The sequence below is a fragment of the Colletotrichum graminicola genome (genome assembly GCF_000149035.1).
Source record: "Colletotrichum graminicola M1.001 genomic scaffold supercont1.11, whole genome shotgun sequence".
NCBI lineage: Eukaryota > Fungi > Ascomycota > Sordariomycetes > Glomerellales > Glomerellaceae > Colletotrichum > Colletotrichum graminicola.
The window spans coordinates 443846-470947 of NW_007361015.1; the positions used below are offsets into that span (position 1 = coordinate 443846).

Consider the following 27102-nt stretch of genomic DNA (forward strand, 5'->3'; position numbering starts at 1 on the left):
AATGCGTATGGGCTCGATGGACGCGGCGTGGGTAAGTAATGCGGAAAAAAGGCTCTGGCAGTGACGCTCGACGCTTCGGTATGGCTGAAGGTAGAGAAAATGGGGCCGCGAGAGGTCGTCGGAGTCAAAAGTCTGATCGCCACATCTTTGATTGGACCCGAGGGGGGACACTTGGGCTTTGGGACACGGGACAGACAGGAGCACCGACAGCAGGCAGGCAGTCGAGAGCCTGCACCTGGTAGTAGCGGCGGCGGTGTCAGTCAGTAGTGTAGCAATGGCAGCCTGACGATTGAGGTGGGCACCACGACGCTCACACATGCAGTCAGAACTAGGCCACATAATTTAGTACGAAACTGGATTTCGAGGTACTTGGGTGATGGGCGGTCGTTTGCTGAGGAGGCAGGTACCGTCGATATACACCCCTAAAACGAGGATGGGCGAGGATACCACCTGGAATTAGCCCCGGCACCCGCCTTGCTTCAGAAAGATAGGTACTTACATGGAAGGTTGAGAGATAGCGACGCTAATCTCTCTTTTCCTTTTTCGCCTCCGGCTCCGGCTCTGGCTCTGGTTTTGGTTCTGGCTCTGCAAGCAGCACCGCCAGGTGCATGATGAACCACCTGACCCTGGACGGTCAGCCGTCGGAAATTGTCCTCAAGATCTCAATTCAAAACCATCCCCCCGCAGCATTGCTGGCCTGGTCTTTCCATACTACTACCTAGTTCGCTGTCCCCATACCTGCCTACATCGTGCATCATACTTACGTGTACGGATACTATGTAGGTAGGTGTCTGGGTAGGTACCTGGGTGGGAAACCTCAAGCCATCCCAGTTTACTGCAGGTCTGACCTTTTGGTGCTACCCGAAAGTTACGTACCGAAGCCTTCGATTTCCCAATGCCCCCAACCTCGGCCAATCCCAACCACCTTCAGAGCCCAGCGTCGTAACTGGCTCCTCCTTTTCCCCTCCCCCGTCGTCGCATCTCGAATTCAAACAGCGAATCATAATCGAGCCTGGAAACAGAGAGCTCTCGACATATGGCAGCCTGAGCAGCGCCGCACCGGTGTGACTGGGAACGGACACTTGACGGTCATGCAATCCTATCTGCCGTGGCTAACACCTGCCGGCGCCTGGTTTCCTCTAGCGCCCCTTGGAGCAAGCGTCCCGTTCTTGCTTCCTTTGTTCCGACGCCACCCAACACACCCTCGTCCCTCGTCTGCCTGCCTGCCTGCCTGCGACGACTTGCAAAGCGACTGGCAAAACTGGCTCGACGTGAGGCAATCAAGGCACCACGTCTTCTTCCGCTTCCAGCTCCTTTCGTCGATTCCCCACATGACCTTCCCGCTCTCGTCTCCTCTTCCACCTCCTAGCTTAACCCAGAGCCGTTTGGCGTTTGGCGCTTGGCTAATTACTAGTAGGTGCTGGGCTCCCCACACCCACCACGTTCCAGTCGGAGCTTGAGCTCACACGCTTGACGATTGACCTGGTACCCCTCGTTCATGCCGATTTTTTCGACTTCGCCATCCACATCAGCAACAAGTCACGTACGTTATTGGGCATTTCCCATACACAAGGTTGAGCGCAGCGCCAAATCGCACCACCTGCGCCCCATCGCATACGTGGGGCGAAGCCTGCCACTATGGATTCGAGAGCTGTGAACCTGCCAGCCTCCCTGGACGACGTCAGGATCAAGAAGCTACCGCCGTCGTCTTTTTACATCGCAAACTTTATATCAGAGGAGGAGGAACAGTTTCTGTTGCAAAAGGTAAGATGCCTCTGTCCCCCCCCTCTCAAAAAGGGGGGGGATATGTTCCCCATTCGCAATTGCGGCTATTAATCGGCCCTCTTCACGCAACAGATAGCTGATGCGCCGAAACCCCGCTGGAAACAACTGACTCATCGACGTCTTCAAACGTGGCCGTCTGATCTCGTCAACAACAAGCTGATTGACGCTGCCTTGCCATACTGGCTTCAAGAGCCCGTGGTCTCGCGAATTCTTTCCTTGCCTCTTGTCGCAGGTTCTGAACCGTCCAATCTCTTCGCCGACAGCCCTCACAAGCGGCCGAACCATGTATTGATTAACGAGTATCCTCCTGGAGTTGGAATCATGCCGCATAAGTTGAGTACACGGTAGGTGGTCTATGCGAGGAGCTTTTGAATCTCATACTAGCTATAGGACGGGTCTGCTTATCATCCAGTCGTGTGCACTGTCAGCCTTGGAGCAAGCCTGTGCCTGAACCTTTACGAAAGCAAAGAAGACGGCGGGTTGAATCCGGAGCCCGTGGGACGCATTCTCCAGGAGCCTAGGAGCCTCCTTGTCACGACTGATGACCTTTACACCGATTTCCTACATGGGATTGCCGATATCGAGGAGGACATTGGACTTTCAGCCGAGAATATTGCGAATTGGGACCTCCTGCGATCGAGATCCGATTTCGCTGCCGGCCGAAACATCCGTGCAACCAGAACAAGCCTCACGTATCGCGATGTGATGCAGGTTTCGAAGCTTGGGGCCAAGTTTGGGTTGTTTGGGAAGAAATGACGTTGCGGCTCAAGTGCGCCTAGAAGATGAACGGAATCATTCTCCATCTATCAGCCACCTTTTCAGGCCCAAACTTTTGCGCATACCATTGCTTCGTTCCGTCAGCCGTTGTGCCAAGGTTGGCAACAATGAACCACAGGGCGCATAGGAGAGTACGGTTGATGAACTGGCCCTCCGGAGCGGCCGTGATGGCAAAACCCAGATAGATGAGGCATTCGCAGGTGTAGTGGGGGCAGACGAGATATCGGAAAAGGCCACGGTCTGGCAACGAGTACTTCATGAGGCCGGCCAGGTGTTTATGGCACAGGTGCTGATTGGTCCAGCCGTACAAGTACGTAGCCGTTCCGACGATGGCGGCAGGCGACAGCAGTCTCCCAAAATCCGGCTTAGTTGTCTCTCGTAGGGAAACTAAGCAAGGTCAGTGAAAACCGGAGGCGGGGCTGGCGTAAAGAGACTCGCCTGAACCGTCGACCCAGATGGATACGCCCATGCAGAGGTAAAATCCCAGTCCGAGCAGCCAATGGACGAACCACATCTTGGAAGACCCCGGCTTCATCACAAACAGACATTCATAGAGTCTCCTTCCACCTTGTAGAGCCATAAGCGCCCAGACAAGGACCGTCTGCTCGAAGCTCATAGACGGAGCTCCAGAAGCTGCCTGCTGCGCTGCGATAGATGTGATGGCCGAGCCCCCCTGGAGATACTGCCATGCCCAGAAAACCGAGCTCGCGACTGACGCAACGTAGAAGTGCATAAACCATGAGTGAGGGATCTGGCCAACTGAGGCCACCGCTCTGACTATGCTGATGAAAACACTCGATCCCTTGGGTCCAGCTGACTCCTTCGCCTGGCCACCGGTACTGGTCAGCGAACGCGGGCCGTAATCAAGGAGCAGGTGGTGGGCAGCCTTGGGGATCATTTGTATAGCCAGAATGGTCGCCGAGGAGACTCCGAAGAATATCTGGCACCATTGAGCGGGCGTGAAGGCCGAAAGGGCCTCGGTAACGAGTGTAAGGGAGGCCATGATGAGGCCGTGGTGGACGCGCACTGCCAGCTGTGGTAAGTTCGAGGAGGGATATGCGTAGTACAGTGCCTCGAGGGGTGTTGATACGGTCTATGTTGCGGCGGCGCCGGATCATCTACTGGCCGGATCCGTTACTGCTGTCATGGCGGGCCACCCGTCAGCTTTGGAAGCCAAGTCGACAAGGCGGAGCTTCTACTTGAAAAGCATGCACGAAAACCCGAGGGATCAGCAGGCTGCATCCTCCCGCCCAAGGTGAGGCGAGCGACGCACCCCTTTTCGTAAGGCGTCCTAAACAACGGAGAGGCGCAGGTGCGTCGTTGCATACTTGGTCTGCCTCGATAAGACCTCTGGGGCGCTATGGAATGTGGCAGTGAGGCTGTCGGGGGTTTGCCTTCTGCTTGGAACTGCCATAGGGCGGCCGCTGGTTGGTCGCCTGGTTGGTCGCTGGCATGGACAGAATGGGCGAACCGTGGCTCGTAAAGGGGCGGCTTGCACCACTGAGCCGCTATGTTTACGACAGCCCTTCGGCCTGTGTATAAAGGGTCCTCGACCTTTTTCTCGACTCCATCTCCGTGAAGCCCACAAGCTCTCCAACACTTTGCCTCGATCCCCTCCCAGCGTCCATCGCACCATAACCCTTACCACGCGACCAACCCATCGTAACCTATCCTCCCTAGTTTCCCTCTTTCGAGTCATACTCGGAACTTTGCAAGGGGGGAGGTTCCTTACATCGTCGAAGCCTGTTCAACATATCCGAAGCCACTGCCCTCTACGCGGACGACGCCAGATGTTAGAGACCACCGCTGTTGAATTTGTGCACCGAACGATGTCGCAGATGCACTTACTGTATGCCTTCATCCAGTGACTTGGTCCTTACAGGTGGTTGCAAGTGTCTCGTGGTGAATGGAGCACCTCTTTCATCAAGCTCATAGATCTGAGTAGCTGTTGATAGCCACAGTGCACCGCAGTGCAACTAGTTATGTTGACTTGAGGCAAGGAACGGGCAGGAGGGGAGGGGCTTTGGAATCAGTAGTCAAGGGCGGCCCTTTGGCGGGTGGGTTGAGTCGGCCAATTGTTCCAGCTTTGCTGCCTATACCTACGAACGAATATGGAATTGCTTTGGCGTTAAGGGTCTTCGCTTATGGTCGGGGGGGGGTTCAAGTGTGATTAGTATGATTGATGTCGTCTGAATGAAGGTCAACATTGATGGCGTCGGAATACTCTTGGTTAGATTACCCAACTACTTTCCATATTCTTCTGTGACATGCCAACGTGCTGAAGGTGAAGAGCGCCTTTCCCTTCCACCCAGAACATCCCATTAGCTATTCCTCTAATATAAACTACCTACACACTTGGAAACGACAGTATCCTAGAGAACGAGCAGCGGTGTGACCAGACGGTAATACCAACCACTCACAGACTGTATGTGACACTATTGAGACCAAACAGGTGGGGATGGGAGGAGGGAGTCGGCGATATTTGACTTTGGCGTTCGCCCGAACCGAAAACATCATCCATCTACACGTATAGAATGGCATATTGCCAATACGTCAGAAATCCCTCCAGTTTCACTCTCTCAAGCACTAAAGGCTCTGCCATATATCCCACGGGGCCCTTCTCCTACTCCTGCTCCCCCGCCCTTCGTCCCCTCTTCCACCCTCCCCTTCACCCATCGCCTTATTTCTTGTCCATCTGTGGCCTTATTGACCCATGTACCCCGACTTGCTGCCTCGCTACCCCTGGGTTTAAAGCTTGTCAGACGTCTCCTTCCTGCCTGTACCCTCGGGAGGAAAGCCGCAGTTCCCTAGGCCGACACGTCTGGCAATCGCCTCCGGTAGTTCTAGCGAGTTGAACCCGTCCGTCTGGCCGTTGATGAGTGAGCCAGCCGTCACCACCAGTGAACGAGCCAGGAACGTTTGGCTTCTAACATGTGACCTCGCTCAACGGTCGTGTTTTCTTAGTCATTGCATGCATTGGTTGGAGGGGACTGTTCTAGGGAGACAGGCCCCGTGGAAAGGTAGGCAGCAGACGAGACGTACGATTGACGCTGAACGCTACGGCGGGGTTGGAGCGCTACACAGGCGACTGTAATAAGCCGTATAGAGAGACATGTGATAATCGGCTTCAGGCAAACGGCCGCGTGGCAGAGACGGCTTAGATGGGGGGGGGGGGGGGGGGGGGGGGGGGGGAAAAAAAAAAAAAAAGAGCTGAGATCTATGTACACTAACACCTGCTCTTAACAAAGGCAGATGCTCGAGTAGTTCGTAGGTAAGCTCTACAGTATGGGTATAACAATAACCCGAAGGTGGCTGAGATCTGTCATCTACGGTAATGATTGTTAAGCAAAGCCTAATTACGCGTGTAGGTACGAGACACTGGAATAACAGGGTGGTAACACTGCTGGCCGGCGTACTCGCGTTTCGCAGGCTTATCATTTTGCATGGCGGCTCCCCTTGTGATGTTCCTACGGGCCTTTTAACACCGTACTTCTACAATAGGAATCCTGTCAGTCCAAAAATTTTTGTGATCTGGTGGGGACGAGCCTTACATTATACAAAATTTTAACAAAACGGTTTTAAAGGGGGGGGGGGGGGGGGGGGGGGGGGGCGAAGAAACATAGAACGTAACCGGAATACAGATGGGGAGTTTGGGTATACTGGTAGATCCCGGGCATCTACAAGCGCACTCCACAGTGTCAGGAGAAGCCTAGGTGGTTATGATTTCTCTGTGCTTGCGGAGGCATACGTGTTACGTATCGTGGACCAAACTACATAAGAATCAACTCGCGAGATGCAGCTCCGTCCGTTGCGGTCCTCGCTACTCCTAGGCATGGCAGGGGTGTCAGTGTGCCAGCAAGCTTCGTGCTCGCTTGTATAGGTCCTATGTAACTCTAAGGATATAGAGACTAGAAGCAGTTGATATCCGCCATCATCTCTATTCGGGTGGCTTAGATATGGTCATGGTCTATACCACGCACTTAGAGACAGATATTGCCCAAACTGTTGGCACCAAAGGTGTCATGGATTTACCGCCGACGTTTTGAAACAGAGTGAATCAGCGGAGTTGAAGGGTATATTTACGAGTCTGCTAGTCAAGACGGACATAGAAACAGAGCACATACCAAGCTTCGAATCATCCGGGTAGGAGCGTCCTCACGGGCTCTGGACCGCGGCTCGGGCGGTTTCCCCCCTCTACGCATGCTTGGCGCACTTCTGTGGCTAGCTTCGCTCACACTACACCCTGGGCTTGTGCGTATTAGGTTGTTATGTATAGTGGTATTATATATGTGCCGGTGAACTGTACTATGCGAAAGAAACAAACAAAAGCTCCCCAGAATTACTGGGCGTTCTCATGGGCAAGCTGGTATACACTGGGGGTACCGCCAGTCAACTTCAACAAGTAACGCTCGAACGGTCCTAGAGGTTCCTCAACCATAACTCTTGCCAAAGGGCTGGTGGGGGCGTTCTTCTTCGGCCCACAGTACTCCCAGACCCAGCGGCCGTCCTCGCACTCAGAAGGATGCTTCATACATGCCTCTCCGTCCTTCTCTGGCTCCCAAGCCGGGTGGTTGGGCACCGGATCTTTGTATTCGGCCTTTGTACGGACAAGCCTCCAGTATTTCATGGCAGGGTTGTCCCATACGCCAACGTCGTTGAGTCCAAGGCCTTTGCAGGCCAGGCGAGTCCGCACCGACGAGTGAATTCGCTCGTTGGTATCCTGGAGGAAATGGGCGCTTGGGGCCTCCGTTTCGGCGTTAACCTGTTTGTACAGACCAGGCGAACGGGTAATCTTGCCGGCCAAGGAGTAAAGACGACTTGACGAATTCTGGATGGCGCCCAAGCCCCAAGGTCGGCGAGGGTGGTTTTGGCCGTAGATGGGTTCCATAGCCCACGGCATAGCACCTTGTTTTTGAGATTGGTAGAAAGAATCGGACTGTTGCACGAAATGTTCAAGGACGCGGTGATTGAACTCGACGCCAATTGAGGCTAGCTGGTCCATCATCCCTACGTGGCTCTGTGTTAGCCGACAGTGAAGCATGGATAAACGTCAACTTACAAGCAAGCGTGATATTGGACATCCCCTGGTCGTTCCAGCCTCCACCGCAGTTTCCATGGTTGCCAGGGAACCACACCTGACGGAGATCAGTCGAGAGCCGATTGGCCTCTAGGCGCTCCCATACTGCTGGCTGAAAAGAGTAGCGTGTCTCGTCGAGGGCGAGAGCATGAAATGCGTGCTCAATTTTGTCCGAAAGGCTTGTGTCCCAAAATCTGAACTCTCGGTTCGATGCGTAGATGCCAAGCTTGTTGAGCCAGGAAATTTGGGGGATGCCTAGGCTACCAACGGTATCCCACACGGCTGTTCTTAATTAGCCAGGCTTCTCGTATATATGAAAGGTAAGGTGCTTTTATTGACGAAAGGAGGCTATTGTTGAATGAAAGATTCGAGGACTACTTACCAACGGCCTTGACCTTGATGAGCTCTCCATTACCTTCTTCCTGCCGAACGCGGGTCATGCCGAGCTGGTATTCGTCATTGTCATTACTGACGTTCTGTTGTAGAGGGTAGCAAACTAACCTTCTCTAACTTGGACCGGTAGACATCTGCAGCACCGTCGCCCTTGGGCTTGTTGTCGAATGGCTCTGTGGGAAACTCGTCGCGGTAGTGGTGGTTGTTCCAGTTCTCCATGTCCTTGAAGATGGGCCAAAAGTGCTCGACACCCTCACGAGTAAGGAGGCCTAGATCAGTGATCATGCCGGCGACGGAACGGACAATGTAGGCACCGCGCGAGAAACCGACGAGGATGATTTCGTCGCCATCGCAGTAGTTGGCGCAGAGGAAGCTGTATATGTTGCGAACTCTCTGTCTGGTACGTAAGCCCTGTACTCTAGGACGAGGAAGGATGAGAATGGACAGAGTCCAGAAGGAGATGCTCACCTCGCCGAGACCGAGGCCAAAAGCACCCCCCGTAAGGGTGTCGAGCGTGTTGCTCCCCGTGCCGACGCCCGACTCGTACTCGATTACTTGGACACGGCCGTCACTGCACCTACGGCGGAAACATCTCGAGATACGGGTCACGTTGGACGGGATCTGGAGGGAGCCCTTACGCTTCCAAAGTGAGGGCTTCACGTAACCGCTCTCCCTGTACGAAAGGTTAGCACCTTGGTGTGAGCGCAGCCGAGACGGCACACGGAAACGGTAGCACTCACGAGTTCATCCATGTGCCATCACAGCACACGATCAGTCTCTTTGAAGAGTAGTTAATGGGGACAGACGGGGCCGTCATGATGGGCAGCTTGGCCCAGACGAACTGTCTATGGTGAGAAGAGGTAGAGTTCTACTGGGATAGATAGAGGCGTTGCCCAAACAAGGACAGGCGTTGTGATCAGATTGACGATCAGATTGACGATCGGATTAATAATGGGATGGGTGATGGGATGGACGATCAGATTGATGTTTACTGAAACGAGATGAAGTTGCCTGTTTGTCTATGTCTGCAACTCCAAATGTACGCCTTCCTGGGAGCCCGCGTGCAACGGAACGCGGCAGCTCCCTTCCTTATATCGGCAAGGGGGGAGACAGTCGACGGGGATTTCTTGGTCTGAGGCACAGGTACGGGGAAGGAAACAGAAACCAGACTAGCTCCGTAAGGCTGCCCTATGGGAAGGAGGAGAGCCCTGAGCGAGGCGCGATGGGACATTCCAGAGGGAAGAAAGTGCCGTCGATCAGCCTTCACATCGAGACAGGGAAAGTCGTACACAGGCAGCGTGGGCAGGAACGCGGTTGTGTGGAAGGTGCGCGTGCGCGCGCCATGCTCGCCTCCCTCTACTGCTGCCTGTCGAGGCTAAGAGCGCCGCTGTAGTCTGACACGGAGGGCATGCAATGCAATGGGGTCAAGTAGAGCGGATAGAAATCTGCGGACGAGGAGTGGCTGGCTCTGCCTAGGCAGCTGCACCCGGTGTGTAATCGCGGCTTGAGAGCTAGAGGAGGATAGAACGGGATGCATGAAGCATCCTTCCGAGTGCAAGGACGTCCGCTGGGGTCTGAGAGTAGAGTAAACAGGCACCGGAATTTATCGAATTCGTATATGACACTCGCAGCGCCTCCATTGGCTGCCTTGAGACCGCCCCGTCAGCGCAGAAGAAGTGAGCTCGGCGGCGAAGAGTGACGCTCCTTGGGGGTGGCTTCTGTCATTGCGGGTGGATCGTGGGGTGGGTTGCATAGGGGTGCAGGGTCGTGATGTGCTTGGCAAGGCAGGAAGGAGCTAGTGAGAGAGGTTTTTCGGTGGCTTTAGTGGACGGATGTACGAGAGGGAAAAGGTGCCAGATCGCCCGAGTGAACTAGAAAGGGCAGAATTGTAGGCTCAACGACGTGGCCCAGCCCAGAGATTTAACAAAAAAAATACAAATTTAATACAAGTGTTAAGGACTTTTAGGTGTAGCTAAAGTATATATATATATTAGCCTATAGAGTGTGTATAAATGTATATAGAAATATAGTTTAGACTAAACCTATTTTTTAATATTTAGTAATATTTTTATTTCTTTTGTAGGAAGTAGACCTACTTTTATATTAAAGATATAAAAAGTCTATTTTTAATATAAGTACTAATATATATTATATTTTTTCTAGAGAAAAAAGTTATTTAAATATCAGGTATATTAACTTAAACATAATAATATATAGTTACTAAAAATAAAACTATATTAGAAAACCGTTATAATAATCTTTAGATCTATACTATATACTCCGTATTAATTATAGAATTCAGTATTTTAAGTTAAGCCTTATAACTACTATATTAAAAAAAAATACAAGTCTCTATACAAATTACACTTTTTACTCTCTGGCCCAGCCAATCCAATCCGATGCTCATTTGACGAGGTGGGTGGGCTGCAAATCGAAGGCATCGAATCCCAGAGGTTCCTTAACCGACTGGCATTCCACAATCCGACGAAAGCCACAGCAGCTTTAACTTGAAATGGCATTGCACTGCCAGCGGTAAGCAGACGGATTCACCAAACGGGAATAACTCAAGACAAGCAGGCGGGCAGCGCCAAGAAAGAAAAGAAAAAGAGCGGGCGTGTTGCTCTCGACAGCCAATGTTCTGTTCCCATGCTCCGACCGTGTGTTTCTTTCCATGAGTTTTCATAGATCTTGACCGTAGTATGCAATGGTTCAATGAGGAGGCCGTACTAGGAGGACGAGCGTCCAATTCGGTTATTGGACTTGCTTGCCCAGGATTCTCATCATCATCGATCAATTTCCCAACCCTGTTGGGAGCACCTTGAGGTCACATTACCCGAGCCACTTCCCCTTTTCGATGGACGTCCTGGCCACCTGCCCCAAGAGGGAAGAGCAAGTTGTCGCCCTCCCCTTCCGGCCCTGCCACTTCAACAACAGGTTAGGACTGCTCAGCGGTCGGTGAGAGGCAAGTGACTTTTAGCTGGATACATAGTTATATCTCTAGTTTCTTACGGTGGCGCTCTCTCCCGTGCTTACGACATGTTCAGTTCGTCCGAGAGACGGGACGGATGCATGTCGAAGCTGTGGGGAACATCAGCTGAACCGAAATCTGCCAAGCTGCAACTCATCCATTCGCAGAGAGGCCTGTCCCCTCCTCTCCGCCCTCCGCCCTAATTCATTACAGTTGACTCGACAAGTCTCGTGCTCTCTCTTCCCCTCCGGCCTTGAGGAGGCGACGGGGAAGAAAAAGATATCACAAAAAAGGGGGACAAAGAAAAAGAAAGGAAACCAGGATTGCTTCACTTGAACTTGATTTGTAACCCCCTTCCCGCCTCGCGTGCCGCGATGTCTCACTGTCTTCAGAGCTCCAAGCCACGCGATCTCGCCTATCCATCTATTGATTGTTCTAGATAAATAAATCGAAAATCAGTAACAAACCTAGTGCCTATGACGAACAGCCGGAAGTTGTAGCTCACCGCGTGCAACAGAACGAAGAGTGGAAGGAATAAAAAAGGAGGAAAAAAAAGAAGAAAAAAAATCCAGACTCACCGAGACCTGCACTGTCGCCGTGACTCAGACACATATCACAAACCTTTCATACGAAGGTTCATCGCTCTCGCTTCAGGCCTCTCTGTCTCCATCTCCGTCTCTCCGTCTCTGCCTCTCACCCCCTTTCGACCTGATGTACAAAGCCAGGCAAGCTACCTACCTACTTAAGAGTGAGCTACACCACCGCCCGTCTTGGCGGCCTAGCCATTGACGGCCTCTTCACGCACGACGAAGGGACCAATCACGCCAAGAGTCGACACCAAGATGCATCCCGATTCGGAAAGTTTTCTTTTCCGCAAAACGCACCTACTGCAGCCTAGGTAGCCTGTCCCAGCTCAGCTACTGCAGGGCATGGCCAAAACCTTTCTAAGAACGATAACTAAATAAAAAAATCAAACAAATTGGAGAGATTGTTATAGGGTGGTGGTGGGAAAACATCCCGCCTGCGCCCAGCCCCACAGTACTACGTAATCGGCATGGCCCACCATCTTGCCCGACAGCACCTTGGGGAGAGTCAAACTCGACCTCACTCCCATCGACCTGGCCATGCCGAGACAGACACATCTCCTCCTCAAGACACTGTGCATTCGCCCTGCAGTGGACAGTTCAGCCGAGGAAAAAAAAAAGTCATGTCTTGAAAGATTATTGCCTCTGATGGCCGTGTCTTATTGTTTTCTCGTCGCCATGTTCTAAACCGAAGTCCTACACAACGCTGCGTTATACAAAAGAAGCACGCGCACAATTACACGTCTATTAAATCTTTGCGTGCTGAATTTCAAATGTGTGATGCCAGCCGTGACGTCCTGTGTCAAGTATGGACCATTGTTGTTGCCGTCCCTACTCTGCAATAGCTTTTCTGCTGCTACTGATTCAATGCATCTGATTCCATGGAATCTGCGCAATGTTTCTCCAGACCATGTAGTCCAAGGTGCTCAAATTCTCTCAATCGAATGAAACCCCGTATAGTAGACTCCATTCAGGAAGGGTTACGCCTCCCCAAAAAGAATGCCGTGATGCTCTGCGCAGAGCTCATCAAAACCCAACCAGTAGACGGTTGCGTTGTCGTTGCTAGCGTCCGACCAGGCGCCGGCATCGCTCTCCCTGATCTTCTCGGGATAGGGATGCGCTGGATACCACACTCTGTTGTTGATCGGTTCAGGCGCATAGTGCTCCTCGGCCCGGAACCATTTGATGGCGGACCGGACCAGCGACCGCCCGTAGGGATAGAACCACATGCGGGGCCAGAAGGTATCCAGAGCGCCCTTCTCTCCTGTTACATGTAGCAAGGGAAACGTCTGTCTGGTGATAATGTTGGCCCCGAACTCGGACTTGCGGATCAGCTCATCCACCGTCCCGCCCATGGTCTCATCTGACGTCGTGTTAAAGATGCGCTTCAACGACCTCATGCCGTCCGCCTGCATGTGCAGGCTCCAAGGGACAAAGTCCGAGTTGTTGCGGTGGTTTTGGGTAACCTCGAACGAGTAAAGGGGACCAACAAACTTGCGCCAGTCCACCCACTCCGTGTAGCCAGCCCATGTCTGGAACATCAGACTCCAGTAGTCCAAGGCGATGTGAGAATTGTAGCTGAAAGCGGGTTCCAGGCGAGGAACAAAGCCGTCTTCCGGGGGTTGCATGACAACGGCCTCAGGATCTTCATCCTTTTGCATCCGGATCCGCTCCAGCTCCTGGAGACCCCAAACGTCGCTCATGTAGAGCTGGTCGCTTTCTCTGAACTCGAACTCGGGGTCGTACACTTGATGGATGAGGTCGAGGGTGGCTCGGAACATCTCGCGGACCTCCTTGACGGGGCCCATGATGGTACCGCTGTTGAGCCATCTCGGGTGATTGAAGGCCATGTCTTCCGTGTTCGTGAGAGGGCCGAACTCTCGACCGTCCATATTGGGGACCGCGGGGGCAGCCCAGCATGCCGGGCGCCGCCAGTCGACGGGCCAGCAGACCTTGTCGGCGCCAAAAAAGATGTGTCGGCCGAGGGGCCCGGCTAGAGTCTCGGCCTTTTGGGGGCCGAGTTGTTGGATGATGCGCTCATCCTCTTGTTCGGAAGCTTTGAAGTAGCGGTCGATCAAGACGTCGGGACCGAACTGGAGGAGAACATCATAGCCGTCGATCATAAGGAATAGATCGTCGTTGTTGGATTGGGGCAGCTCATCGAGGTATTTAACAACGACACGGATTTTGGCCAGGTGCGAGAGAGCAGCATCATTCTCCCCGGTGGCGTTCCATCCTGCGATGACGGGCGCGCCGAAGCGGTTGACGGTCGAGGAAACAAGGGTGCGACAGAATTGGAGGTTCGGAGCGCTGGCGGCGATGAGGAAGTGGAAGCGGCCGACGCCCACGGAGCCCGGTTGGCTGCTCTTGGCAGATGGCACGGAAGACTTGCTTCCTGGAGGAAGGGAAGCCGAGATTTCGGACTGTCGAAGAATGTCACGTCAGTATCAGTTACGACGTGTGTCTCAGGGCCCCTCCGCGAGGTGTTCCGTTTGTGTTTCAGCCCAGATCGGCACGTGTGCGCAATCCTCTCCTGACGAGGACAAGGAGAAGAAAAGGTAAATACGAAAAAAAAAGGTCCAGGCTGACGGAGTGATTTGCGACGCGATCAAATAGCGACAAAAACTCTGGAGTGACGACGGAAAACTCACCCAGCTCAGCTTCTCTGGGTAGAGAGATTGCGAAAAGATCAAGAGGCCCGAAACAATGACAAAGGCGGCCAGCAGTGCGAACCTGCGGCCTTTCAGTGCCATTATCATGGGTGCGAGGCGGGTGTCATTTAGCTGCCGGCTCGGCTTGAGATCCAGGGTGGGCGATTCCGGAGGGTTGAAGGGCGCGCAGGCAACCTAGACGGTGGCGTCTGATGGGGTGAGGGTGAGGCGATGCCGATGGCGAGAGTTTGGGATCGAAAGTTGCAGTTGGGTATTATAAAAGACGGTAGCGAAGCAACAAAAAACCCAGCAGTAATGAGAGCAAGAGAAAGAAAGGCAAACTGAAGCGAATGTACTCGCAGTCGAGCACTGTCGTCGTCAAGGAGAGGGCGGGCGGGAAGAAAAAAGATGTGGAGGAAATAGAGTTGGAAGAAGTGACAGTGGCAAGAAGCGCGTGTGGTGGTAGATGGATGGAGGAGCTTCTTTCTGGGCAACTGGCCAAGTTGCCAATGCCAATCAATGTATGCGTTTCCAGCAGCGATCAAAAGTGCGGGCGGTGGGCTCAAGAAATCTTGTGTTCCTCTTAAGCAGGAGGTTGATTCCTCCTCTCACGTCTTGTCTCGAAACTGTCTAGTCTAGTCTGTCTTGGACTGCAACTCCCTTCGCGGTAAAGACAGTCGTGGGTGGGCGTGCAGGTGCAAGCGTCGCAGAGGTGACAGGCGGTTCGACCGGTGTGAGCTTCACTTCAGGCTGTATAAGGATACCTATCTAGTGATTTGGACGAGGGCCGGCAGTAAAGTCCGGGGAAGGCGGTGCAAGGAAATTGGGTAAGGGAACTCGTGATGTGGGCCGAGTACAAGTAGGATTATTCAGCCATGATTGTGTTGGACGCACGGTGGGCTGAAGGAAAGCGAGAAGAAGGTTGGTAGTAGGGTATGTATTATGTCGTTAGTACCTAGACATTGGTTAGTAAACTACCTAGTTCAAGGGAGTGAGGGCCCAGGTTGGGGGAAGGGGCGAAGGAAGGGAGAGGGGGGAAAGAAAAAAGAAAGAAAAGAAGAATGACGCGGCATGGAGCTAGCTACCTAAGTGTGCTAAGTTAGGTAGGTATGATGTGTGTGAGTGATGGTAGGCGGTCCGTTTAGACAGGACGAGCAACTCTAGGTAGGTGCCCACCTACCTTTCTTAGGGACCTAGGTAGGGTAGGTAGGAGACGGATAATGGGGTATGGCGTGGCGTTGTGGTGCTGCAAGAGGCTATGAACCAGGTGGGAACATCATCCATCTGCACGTAATGTGCATACAGTACTCCGTAGGTACTGTAGGTACCTGATGTACACCCAACCGTATACCTCAGTGTTCACGAACGCATCCGCGAACCCCTCGACAAGTGATGGGATGAAAGGATTCATATCGGCCAGCAAACGAGGCCGGTCCCCCTGAAGAGCTAGCCTCCTGTCGCATGGCCTGGTTTCGATTTGCAACAAGATACGCGTGTGAGCATAACGTATGAAGAAAGAAGGGGGAAATAGCCTACTGGGTCCAGCGAAACTCGAAGGCGCTGACTGGGCAGTGGGCACATCCGTATTACAAGGATCATGGGAGGATCGGCGAGCAACGGGGTCGCTGACGTGGACTCGTTGACACTGGCCAGCCGCGCAACCAAGACGAGGGCCTGGCGGCCTTGGTGTGGTGAGCCCAAGAAACCCAAGAAATTAAAGATGCCGCGTCGTCCGGCTTGGAGGCTTAGTACCGCCGCATCGGTGAGACCCCTACCTGCTTGGTAGGCCCGCCCCAAATAGCCCTTGCTTGCGGGTTGTCTTGAAAGCCCCCAGGTACTTCCCATTGCATAGTGTCTGACGCGTCTGCTGCTTATTAGTATTACTATGTAGGTATTGCGTTTGCCCATCGCTGTTTGTACCCTGCCGCTCTTAATTCTCCATGTCCTGAAGTACCTGGCGGCCTTATCTTTGATGCATTGTTTACACTATTCAATCGACGCACTGTCGCCCGTCGTAGATGGTGTTGCCGTTAGCCGTTGGAACACGCACACCCATCCATTAAGCTCTAGCGGGCGGTTGGCTGCTAAGTGGCCGAATGTCTGAGACACGAACATGGGCCAAGGTGCCGACCGTTGCGCCAGACATCTCGGTTCGCTGCGGGGTGCTCTCCCTTCTGGCTGGTGTTGCGATGCGTCTCATCTCACCACCACATACGCACCGCAACGTCACTTTTCACACTGTACGCTCGTGGACGGATGGGAACGGATACCGTAAAAAAAGAGTGCATGGAGGGTTACGGTGATTGCGAGCGACAAATAACATTTCCACGACGGGGTGGCCATGTACAGGTACAGGGCAAAAATCTTGCTGGCCCAACGAGAGACAAGATGCTGGTGGACTGCTTGCTCATGTAAGCGGGGCCATCAAAGTTAACAGGTTCCTTGCTTGGTACTGTAGGTACAAATACATACGTACAGTACTTCCCGCTGTCGGATTCTTCTCCACCACGTCCCGATGGTGCCCCTCCTACGGCGCAGTTTCCATCGTTCCTCCAGCCAGCACTCCTGTCGCCCCAGCGCGCCGCGTACCACCGTCATGCAACATGATTTCTTGTCATTTTCCGCCCTGAGTCTCTGGGCCAGTTGCGTCCCTTGTCTCCAAAGTTGATATCCGCTTGATGTTTTCCACTCTCCCTATTCGCTGCCTGCTGTTCCTCTCCACCTCCTTGCTTCCACCGATGGTTCCGCCCCTTCTGCCTCTCCTCTACAGAAGCCAAGGCCAAGGGAGGGAGCCAATCTCATGGCGGTGCTCGCTTCTAAGACAAGTCTCTGCATTGCAACACTTGGGGCTTGTCGGCTAAGTGCTTGCGGTGTTCCTCCGTGCGGCTGTAGCTCCCAGACAACCGCAAGACAAGCAGGCATCGCCATGCGTGTCTCCGTTTGCCCTACCTTACCAGGCCTTTTGAGACCTGCCAGATAATATATCTGGGATGTGAGCAGCCGCAGACGAGAAACAAACCACTAGTATGTCAATCAATCAACCAGCAGCGTTTGGTACGGAGACTCGACCTAGATTGTCTCTGTTTTCATGAGATGAGCCAGTCAGATTGGCTCGCCTACACACGCGCCAGCTGTGTTGGCTAGGTCACGTCCACACTCCACTATTCCGGCTACCAGTTTTTCCTTGGTACGCATGCGCGCTATCCGTACTTTGGACTAGGTATGAATGGAAGGACCCTATGGGTACTCCGTACATAGTAGGTAGGTATACTTGGACGGAGTCTTAACTGTCAGACTGGAATGATAAAGAGCTTCCGGAAAAAAAGATAGGATGCATGATCGGCTGCTGCCTCCTGTCACCAATTACACATACATACCACAGATACTTTAATTGTTCGTTCAGTTTTTGCCTGTGGCCCTGTGCCAGTGCTAGGGTAGTGCCAGCGCCAGACTCCGCCTGCTTCTCTTCAGCACCCACTCTAAAGTGGCACCCTGGTCCGCCACAGACGTCGATCGTTGCCATCACTTCCCTCCGCCACGATTGCATTTTGTCCGGGCCACCCCTTTTGATTATCTGATCATGTTTCGCTCCAAGCCATGTCCCTGCCATACGGTCGCACCACGATGAATCAGGGCCCAGGCTTACGCGGCTGCCAAGGGGGTGGTGCTCCTAGGACCCAATAACCCCAAGACCCCAGGACAAGCTCACTTCAGACGCGGAGCAGACCGGGGCCGAGAGAGGGAGGGACGGTAATTCCGCCACCAAACCTTCCCTACCTACTATGTACAGGGTGGCAGGGCCAAGTTAATTACCCCTATGATGTTACCCCCCACAGCCGATATCATAATAGAGGGTGAATATTCGCCAAAAGTGAAGTCCTGTAGTAGGGGGGTGAGCGTTAGCTACCTAACAGGGGTAATTAACTCCGGCCTGGTACCATCGTATGTACGGATACCTGGTGTAGGTACGGATATTCTGTCCCAGACTGACATAAACCAATATAGATTAGGTGATGCCAGTAACGTTAATTGTGGAAAGCTTGGCAACCGCATGACAAAAAAGATGGCACACCTAAACACTCCCTGCACAATTATAATCAGCACAACACTAAATATATAGATATACCTATATAAAATAGCCATAATTAATTCTAGTATGCTCTACCCACTATTAAATATATTTTTCCTATATCCTAACTATGTCTTATGGCTGTGTTAGTACGATGGTATCCGGCCGAAGTTTATGACCCCTGTTAGGTAACTAACGCTCACCCCCCTACTACAGGACTTCACTTTTGGTGAATACTCATCCCCTATTATGATATCAGCTGTGGGGGGTAACATCATAGGGGTCATTAACTTGCCCCTGCCACCCTGTATAAGAAAAAAACACTTGTTAATAGTCTTAGGGTAGATATGGTGTAAGAAAGTACTTTAGGTGTGCTATCTTTTTTGTCATGCGGGTGCTTGGGTAGGCTAATTCCTTCTTGAGCTCAAGCCTTGCCTCACACCGAGTGCTGGAAAATATCGTTTTCCTCCGCCTACCTAATTGCAATGCAGTTAGCGGGGAGGCCTCATCGAAGCCTGGTATCTCGCTCTGCTTTATCCATTCCCTACGTACTCCGTACCTGGTATGGTGTACGTTGATTAATGGAGATCGTCACCTGTGAATGCGACGCGAAGAACCGATTGGCGGATGCCGTTTTGGATTTGAATTGAACAAGCGGGCAGCGGCCAATGTACGTTGCACACTCAACGATGCTGGAACGGTTAGCCGTCACAAAGTTTCCTTCGCAATCCTCCAGATTCTCCCCTCACATCATGTGTGATGTGCCTTGGCAGCCTATTTGTGTCCCAACCCGTCTTCACCTTCGGATTCTAGTGTACCGATCTCAGACCCTCTTGGCCTCCCTTACCGCGCAAGCCTACGTACGCTGTATCTGTATACCCCAAGGAAACTTGTGTCAAAAAAGCAAGCCATGATCCGTTTCGTTCAATAGACCCTGAAGTGCAGACAGATCTGAAGAGCCCCTTGCCTGCACGCAACGCGCCAGGCCAGGTACGTGTAACTTTGGCCCTGCACTAGGCCGGCACGGAGGCACACCAAGAGAGACCAGATATTACGAAGGAACGTGAGGGACTGGGCCAAAGCAAGAGCAATAGCAATATTTTGTGCCAATGCCATCAGCCGAAACGTCATTGACGCCAAGTGCGGAAGCGAGAAAGATGCCCGTTTGAGTATGTCGGTATCCTCTGGTTCCTAGGTAGCCTCTATCTAGTAGTAGGTACCTACTCTTGTCATCCCCCGGCCCCCCGCCCCATCCGCCCCCCGTGGACCCCCTTCTAGCTGTTCACCCCCAGCCCGCACTCTCATATGCATATGTTCCACTACTCACTTCCCTCCTATTCCTACTCTTCCTTCGGCACCGCCGCCATTTCTATGATATCGTCCTCCATCCATCATCGACGCACACTCACACCTCACTTCTCAGTCCTTCCTCCACAAGTTTTTCTTTCTTTTCCATTCCTGTTCCCGTTCGCTTCCCACCTATTCCAGTCGTTCCCTTTCTTAGCACTTTCCAACTCACTCCCCCTGTTCTCGGATTTTATTCTTCTACATTTTGACACTATCAGACAATTGGTGCATCGCGTTTGGCTAACGCCTCATCCGAAGCGCAGGGTTAGATTCTTGGCACGCTGGTTCCACTGTACAAGCGCCATTTATTTGTACCCCCCTAGGACCTACAGTAGTCACCACCTCTCAGCCGGGGTTCCCTTTTTTACTGGCTTCTTCCCATCCACCCCACGGCATACAATTATTCCACTGTACTGCCTATCGTTCATACCTTTTCATCTTCTCTGCATCTTCCACCCATCGCAAGCAGTAACATCCACCAGTCGTCGCTTGTCGGTCCGTCATTTTTTTTTTCGAGCTCGACTATTGCGCATCTCCATCTTCCCGAACCCTCCGCCACGCTCGGGACCGATCTCCGTCGTGAAACTAGGACGGTCGTCAGCTTGAGCCACCAAACAACAGGGTATCTGTGGGCGAACACGAACACACGGTCTGTAAACAAATACACTAAGAAGCCCACCCTTTGCGACGAACGGCGGAAATCATCAAGGGAAGAAAAGAAGAAAACAGCAACAATATCCAGTCCATCCAACATCTTCACCACTCGACGCAATGGCGGAATCTAGCAACTTCAAGAACGAGGCTCGACGGAGCGAGGAAGGCCAAGGCCTCCTCAACGGCGATGAGAAGCGGATCGATGAAAGCTACGATCTCGAGGCTAACGCCAGCCCTGCCACCGATCCCGGGAGCAACGCCGAAAGGAACCGCAACCCCGTCGAATACACCATCTCTCCCCAGGTCAAGTTTGGCTGGTTGAGCGCCTACTTTATGTTCAGCTTGGTGCTGACCCTATACAACAAGCTGATCCTCGGAGCTGTATGTTGCCTGCCCGTCCCCCCGAGTTGTCATTCCCGAATCTTGGCCCAGTTTCCAGGCCTTCGTGGTGGCAGGGTGATGAATTGTCATCTCCAAAGAACAAACACTGACGCCATCTTCAGTTCCCCTTCCCGTGGCTCCTTACTTCGATTCACGCCACCTGTGCGAGTTTGGGCTGCTACATGCTGATGCAATGCGGTTACTTCACCATGTCTCACTTGGGCCGCCGCGAGAACCTCACTCTCCTTGCCTTCAGTCTGCTCTTCACCACCAACATCGCCGCTTCTAACCTATCACTGTAAGCAGCCATCCAACCCCCTTTACAATCTTGGAATATTCAACGCCGCTCTCGCTGCAGAATCCCCCCCATGACACCCGTTGTGGGATGAGGCGGGACGGGACTCAACCTAGACAATGAATATGATGCTAACCCACCGTGCAGCGCCATGGTCTCAGTGCCATTCTACCAGGTCTTGCGAACGACAGTGCCCGTCTTCACCGTTCTCATCTACCGTGTCGTCTTCGGCCGCACCTATGAGAACATGACATACCTGACGCTCGTGCCCATCATGATCGGCGCTGCCCTAACGACCATTGGCGAATACACTTTCACCGACCTGGGCTTTCTGCTCACCTTTGCGGGCGTGGTGCTTGCCGCAGTCAAGGTGCGTAACTATGCGCATGCCGCATCTCCCATCTATCATCTGAAATGCAGGGTCTGGGTTGCGGAAAGTGGTGCCGACCATCCGGTTGGGTTTATGTGGCTCCGCTCTCTGAAACCCGTCCAGCAAACCTCTATCCCAGTTCCAGCACGTTTATCCCATGCCTATAAAGATACTAACCAACACAACAACAGACGGTCGCCACAAACCGCATCATGACCGGCCCTCTCGCCCTCCCTGCGATGGAAGTTCTGCTGCGTATGTCGCCCTTTGCGGCCATGCAGTCCTTGGCCTGCTCCATCGCCGCCGGCGAGCTCGGAAACCTCAACACCATGCGGGTGGAGGGCAACATTAGCCTTGCCACCGTCATCGCCCTCCTCGGCAACGGCATCCTCGCTTTCGCCCTCAACGTTGCCTCTTTCCAGACGAACAAGGTCGCCGGAGCTCTCACAATGAGCATCTGCGGCAACTTGAAGCAGTGTCTCACTGTCGGACTTGGCATCGTTGCCTTCGGTGTCGAGGTCCACCTGTTCAACGGCTCCGGCATGTTTCTCACCATGATTGGTGCTGCTTGGTACAGCAAGGTCGAACTCGATCGCAGATCCCGCAAATGAACGACTCACATCGACTGGCGAGTTGCGCACCACGGCGCATGTAACGAATATCAGTAACGGCCGAAAATCATAGACCCGGGTCCAGACAGATCTGGATCAGCTTGTGAGGGCAAGGATACGGGGCGTCTGGTTGATGAAACAATGGGATTGCGGAAGACTTCTAGCCGCAAAGCCACAACCGGCGGCGATGGCAGCTGGCGATTGGGTAAGCAGGGCAGAAGCAGTGGAAGACGAGCTTAAGCCGTTTGCTACCCCCGCGACGATGTTGCCGGTCGCTCTGCCGCCCCTCTTCAGTTGGAGATGGCGCCGCGTGTAAGATTGGGGGAAGTTCACAAAGCATGTATGCGCTACCAAAGGGTCGCGCATCGATTTATACCCTTTGCATGGAGTAACGGAAACGGGCATAAACATGGGATTCGTTAATTTTTTATTTGTCTTGTTCTTCTTTCTCAACAGGCTGAGAAAGCTTGATTTGTCTTTAGCCCTGCTTTCTTCGCCTTCAGATTTGAAGTCGGAAAATAATACATTTACCGTATAGAATCGGCCTCTATGTTTTCCCCTGCCTTCTCATTTTGGAGATTTACCTATTTACACGGTGTTTTCACGCCTAGCCATCGTAGCCGCGTCTGGCGCCCGGCGTGGCCATCACCAAACCCAACTAGGCGGCGTATGACGACTAGTCATCTGCAAGACACCACCCCACGCGGGCGCATCCCGTGGTGGTGGTGGTGTGGTGGTGCATGTAGTCGGCCGGGGAGAGGGGGGGGGAGGGTCAAGGGTGGGTTGTTTCCCCTCATCTGCCTTCCACCGACCTGATGCAGACAACTACGCTGCTGACCAGCCTGAATGCAAGGCCTGCTGATGGCGCCGTCATGTGAACCTAAATCGGGCCGCCCGGCTTTTTTCTTCACGCAGGCTGCGGCTGATAAGGGGCCGACAACTTTATCTCTTTACCCTTCCCCCCTCCCTCGCCCGCGTCCCGGACGAGAGTCGGATCGAATCGCCCCTCCTCACCATGGCATGTTGGAACACGGTTCTTAATCAACGATGAGCGTCGGCACGAACAACTTCGGCGGAGAGATGGCGCGCGATCCGGGCGCGGGTGCCGACGACGACGACAACGTGACGTACACCAACACCGGCACCGGCTCGCAGCCCGGCCCCGACACATGTCCGGCGTCAGAATCGGGCGGCGGAGGAAACGACGACAAAGTGGCGGCGTTCCTGGCGCGGTGCGGGCTGAGAGCCTCGGCCGTCGCCGCGGCGCACGACTTCGCGAGGACCAAGTTTCCGGGGTGCGAGGTCGCGCCGGCGCCGTTCCAGGGGTACTGCTCATACACGCTGCTCCTTCTGCCGCAGACACCCGGCGGGAGACGGCGGGACAGCGGAGTCGAAGCCGGTGACGGAAGCGGCGGTGGCCGCAGCAGCAGCAGCGAAAGCTCGGACACTAGCGGGAAAAGAAAAGTTCCAGCTGGCGGCGAGAGGGGGAACAACCTGCTGGTGCAGTTTCGGCCGAGGCGGCACGCCATCGACGCCGGGATGTGCGCGGAAGCGAGGGGCGTTCTTGGCGGCAGGATCGTGCCGGGTGTCGAGGACCTGGGCGTGCTCACGGGGCTGGAGACGGCAGGCGCGGAGACAGGGGGCGGCGGCGATGCGCTGTGCGCGTATGCGCTGGAACGAGCTGGCGGGGTCTCGCTGACGCGGTTCCGGAGGTCGTCGACATCGTCGGGGACGGATCCGCGGGCGTGCAGGAGGCGGATCGTGGCGGACCTGGCCGTCGTGTTCGCGGACGCCTGGCGGGGCCGGCGGGACGGGCGAGACATCGTCAAGGGGAAGGTCGGCGGGAGCCTGCGGTGGAGGCTGGAGGTCCTGGTGGAGGGCCTCACGGGGGAGCTCCGGGAGGTCGCGAGGCGGGTGATGGGGGAGCTGGCGGAGGTGGAGGGGTCGCTGCCGTGGGTCGTCACGCACGGGGACCTGGTGCCGGACAACATCCTGGTTCACCCGCCACCATGGGGAGAGGGCGACGGCGCGGGCGGGAGGCGGCGGAAGGAGATGCAGGAGAGGGCGGGCGGGCTGGTTGGGCTGATCGATTGGGCCGAGGTGGAGTGGCTGCCGTTCGGTGTGGGCATGTACGGCCTCGAGGAGGTGCTGGGGGAAGATGTGCCGATCGAGGACGACGACAGCCACGGCACCGACACCGGCGGCGGAGCGGGCACGACGAGGTTTGAGTACTACTCGGAGGCGTGCGCCCTTCGAAGCCTCTTCTGGGACGAGGTCGGTCGGGTCGTGGGCGACGAGGAGGTGATACGCCGGGCGCAGCTGGCGCAGGTCCTCGGGGTGCTGCTGTGGCGGGGCATCGCGTTCGACAATGGCGCGCTGGAGAGGGCCGTGGACGGGGAGAGGGACTGGTGGGACATGCAGAGACTGAACGCCTGGCTGTTCGGGGAAGGAGGGCTCGGACTCAAGAGCGGCAAGGGGTTGGGAGAGGAAGAGGAGGAGGAGGAGGAGGAGATGGCGGTGGTGGTGGTGGAGAAGGGCGTGAGGCGGAGGTGGTTGAGAAAGGTCTGGCGATTGACGACACGTTGTTTCAAGGCTCTGTAGGGCGTAGGATGGGAGAGAAACCTCGTGGTTGTTCGAGTGTTTGGTATGTCAGACCTAGAGGCTACGGATGGTGCAAGAGGATGGATGGCTAATATAAATCCGCTTGGAATAACCTGACCAGACGTCCTTGAACCCGCCACAAGAGAGAAATACACGGTGGAAAACATTGAGCATCCACCTGCAGGCCAACTTTGGATGTTCGTCCTGACCAAGGCGCGTCTGGCGGTCTACCTGACGACGCTCCAAGGCGTCCCGTCTCGTCTTTAGTGACAGGGACGCAGGGTCGCCCGGAGGAGGCCCACCCCAGTCCAAAGGCTTCGACAGTGTTCTCATTCCTCTGCTCTTGTTCAGCCGATGTCATCCGAAACATTTTATGCTATGAGACTGGTTGCGCACCACTTAGTCCGTAGCCTCGGAAGACAAGCAGGAGAAGGATGGGATGAGGTTGAGGGGCGGACAGGCCAATGCACAGTGTATGTGATTCCCCATGGACGTCAAACAAGAGTAGGTAAGGTGAGGTAGGTCACAGACAAAAGGGCCCACACGTACCGCTCTGCATTCCCGGGCAACATAGCTGCCTATCGCCCATGTTGTACCCGCCGAGACCGAGATCAAGACAACCACCGGCATTTCGTCACCGATGTATCCTATGCGAAGGATATCAATCGCCTGCCAGTCGACGTCCTGCCGGGTAAGAATACCCAATATTTGGTTCCTCAGGAGGGAAGTTTTGACGTTCCATTTGCTGACAATGGTACTAGTCTGTTAGACTTGGGAGAAACAATTGAATAATCGACGATGAGGGAAAGCGGGCGCGGGGCTGGCGAGGCAGTCACGGTGGGGGAAACCTAGGTGGGCATGCATATTCTCCCCGGGAGACGCCAATACATCCATCCGTTAGGGCGGTTGGGATCTATCTGGAGGGGAAACGGGACGGGAAACGCTGACCCTCAATAATAGGTAGCAGTCTTTGGATCATCTCATCCCACCATCCCTACCTACGGCCCTATGCTAGCACATCCCCCGCAATGCCCATCGCCTTACAACTCATCATGTGCATATATGTGTGCGTGTGAGTGGGTGGGTGTGCTCTTAACCGAGGCTCGTATAAACAATTTGAGCATACCTTCATCCAGGTATGCAAGACGCATGGCTAGGGGCCTCCGTATACTCGAGTCGACTTGCATGCGGCTGCATCAAGCTGCTCATAGGTAGTCTAGGTAGACAACTCAGTGCTTGCAAACCACGTATTGTTGTCCTACGTAGGTAGGTAGTACCTTCGCTACCTCGGTACCTGGGTAGGTACATGGCTTGCGGCCCAGAAATGCCGGTAACGTTGTGGGAAGGAGCAGGTAGCTGGCAGTGGCAGTCTTGGGATGCATGCACCGTTGAGAAGGCAACCGCTAGCTCATCCCAACCTCTCCTTCCCTACACGTGTACCTCTACTTCTTTTCTACCAAACGGATTCATTCTCCCCCCAACATGTTCGAGGTACTATCGTCCTTCTTCATCTTCTCGCTCTGTCTCGTCACTTCTCATCTGCTTGCTCCATTCTCGGTTCCAGCTTTCCTTCCTCATTCTCCCCGCATAACCCTCTCCCGCCAACCCACACCGACATGCATCGGATGTGAGCGCCACAACCCACCTCCCTCTCGCCTATTCATACCCTGTCATTTTGTCCTCAATGTCGTCCTCTGCATGCGTCTTGCAGTCAGTGCCTGGTTCAGAGGGAGATCTAGTTCCGTCTCGACATCCTCGACAATCATGGGGAACGGTCGATCAGACGACGTTGAGTTGAGGTAATAGTCACCCGGCCGCCCCCCCCCCCCCCCCCCCCCCCCCCTAGAGGCAGGACTAGGGAATAAATGTGTAAGGCTTGAGTAGAGACGCGTTTCCAAGGCCCTGTGGAGTTGGCGTGGGCTCCGAGCTCCCGCATGTTCTACTGGAAAGATACGAACACGTCGTAAATGTTGGTCCCTACTAAACCCCCCCCCCCCCCCCCCCCCGCCTGGCTGACTGTCAGCTTCCATCCAGCTCCTATGGCGCCACCACGACGCAGCTTATTTGCACAACCCCCCTGCAAGAAAGAGACTTTATGCTTTGCTGCATGCAATGTCTGATCCGTTGGTCATCGCTTCGATTTTTCCATGTTCAGTCCGGAGATCCGTCACTTGTTAGTCACATCCACCGGCTCAAGACCAAACAACCCTTCCAAAGGCGGCACAGCGCCTCCTCTGCCTACCAAGTTCCATCGCAAAGCCGCCGGCGGCGACTTGGGACAACAACTTCATGGTGGCTGGGATTATTGGATTCTCGAGGGAGTACTCCGCAGGGGAAAACAGTCGACCACGTTGTCAATCGGTGGGTAGGCTCGCAACGGCGACACTTATGATCTTTGCCGAGCTTTTGTTGCTCGCCCCACGACCATGTCAGACTCGCTGACAACACGCGGCCCCTTTCCTTGGCCATTATTCGAGCAGTAGGCGCTGGCTCAGTTATTACAACCGGCTGCATCCTTTTGCATGGCCCTCGTAACCGA

The 27102-nt window shown here is 54.1% G+C and overlaps 6 protein-coding genes across 6 annotated transcripts; 3 read left to right on the forward strand and 3 right to left on the reverse strand.

Moving 5' to 3' along the window:
* Positions 1–1638: 1638 nt before the first annotated feature.
* GLRG_03677 (Alkbh6 protein) lies at positions 1639–2541 on the forward strand (the record flags this gene model as incomplete). Its single annotated transcript, XM_008094362.1, has 2 exons — positions 1639–1764; positions 2176–2541. The coding sequence occupies 2 exons, from the start codon at positions 1639–1641 to the stop codon at positions 2539–2541; spliced, it is 492 nt and encodes a 163-aa protein (XP_008092553.1).
* Positions 2542–2560: 19 nt separating this feature from the next.
* GLRG_03678 (3-oxo-5-alpha-steroid 4-dehydrogenase) lies at positions 2561–3565 on the reverse strand (the record flags this gene model as incomplete). The annotated part of the gene is made up of 2 exons (XM_008094363.1): positions 2561–2949; positions 3007–3565. 2 exons carry the CDS (start codon positions 3563–3565, stop codon positions 2561–2563), a joined length of 948 nt encoding a protein of 315 aa, XP_008092554.1.
* A 3336-nt stretch (positions 3566–6901) lies between these two features.
* Positions 6902–8849, reverse strand: GLRG_03679 (uncharacterized protein; the record flags this gene model as incomplete). The annotated part of the gene is made up of 6 exons (XM_008094364.1): positions 6902–7569; positions 7622–7921; positions 8022–8085; positions 8141–8425; positions 8501–8705; positions 8773–8849. 6 exons carry the CDS (start codon positions 8847–8849, stop codon positions 6902–6904), a joined length of 1599 nt encoding a protein of 532 aa, XP_008092555.1.
* Positions 8850–12564: 3715 nt separating this feature from the next.
* Positions 12565–14337, reverse strand: GLRG_03680 (uncharacterized protein; the record flags this gene model as incomplete). Its single annotated transcript, XM_008094365.1, has 2 exons — positions 12565–14007; positions 14236–14337. 2 exons carry the CDS (start codon positions 14335–14337, stop codon positions 12565–12567), a joined length of 1545 nt encoding a protein of 514 aa, XP_008092556.1.
* Positions 14338–20422: 6085 nt separating this feature from the next.
* On the forward strand, positions 20423–21962 carry GLRG_03681 (triose-phosphate transporter; the record flags this gene model as incomplete). Its single annotated transcript, XM_008094366.1, has 4 exons — positions 20423–20686; positions 20809–20984; positions 21129–21351; positions 21543–21962. 4 exons carry the CDS (start codon positions 20423–20425, stop codon positions 21960–21962), a joined length of 1083 nt encoding a protein of 360 aa, XP_008092557.1.
* A 1047-nt stretch (positions 21963–23009) lies between these two features.
* Positions 23010–24563, forward strand: GLRG_03682 (uncharacterized protein; the record flags this gene model as incomplete). The annotated part of the gene is made up of 1 exon (XM_008094367.1): positions 23010–24563. The coding sequence occupies one exon, from the start codon at positions 23010–23012 to the stop codon at positions 24561–24563; it is 1554 nt and encodes a 517-aa protein (XP_008092558.1).
* Positions 24564–27102: the final 2539 nt, after the last annotated feature.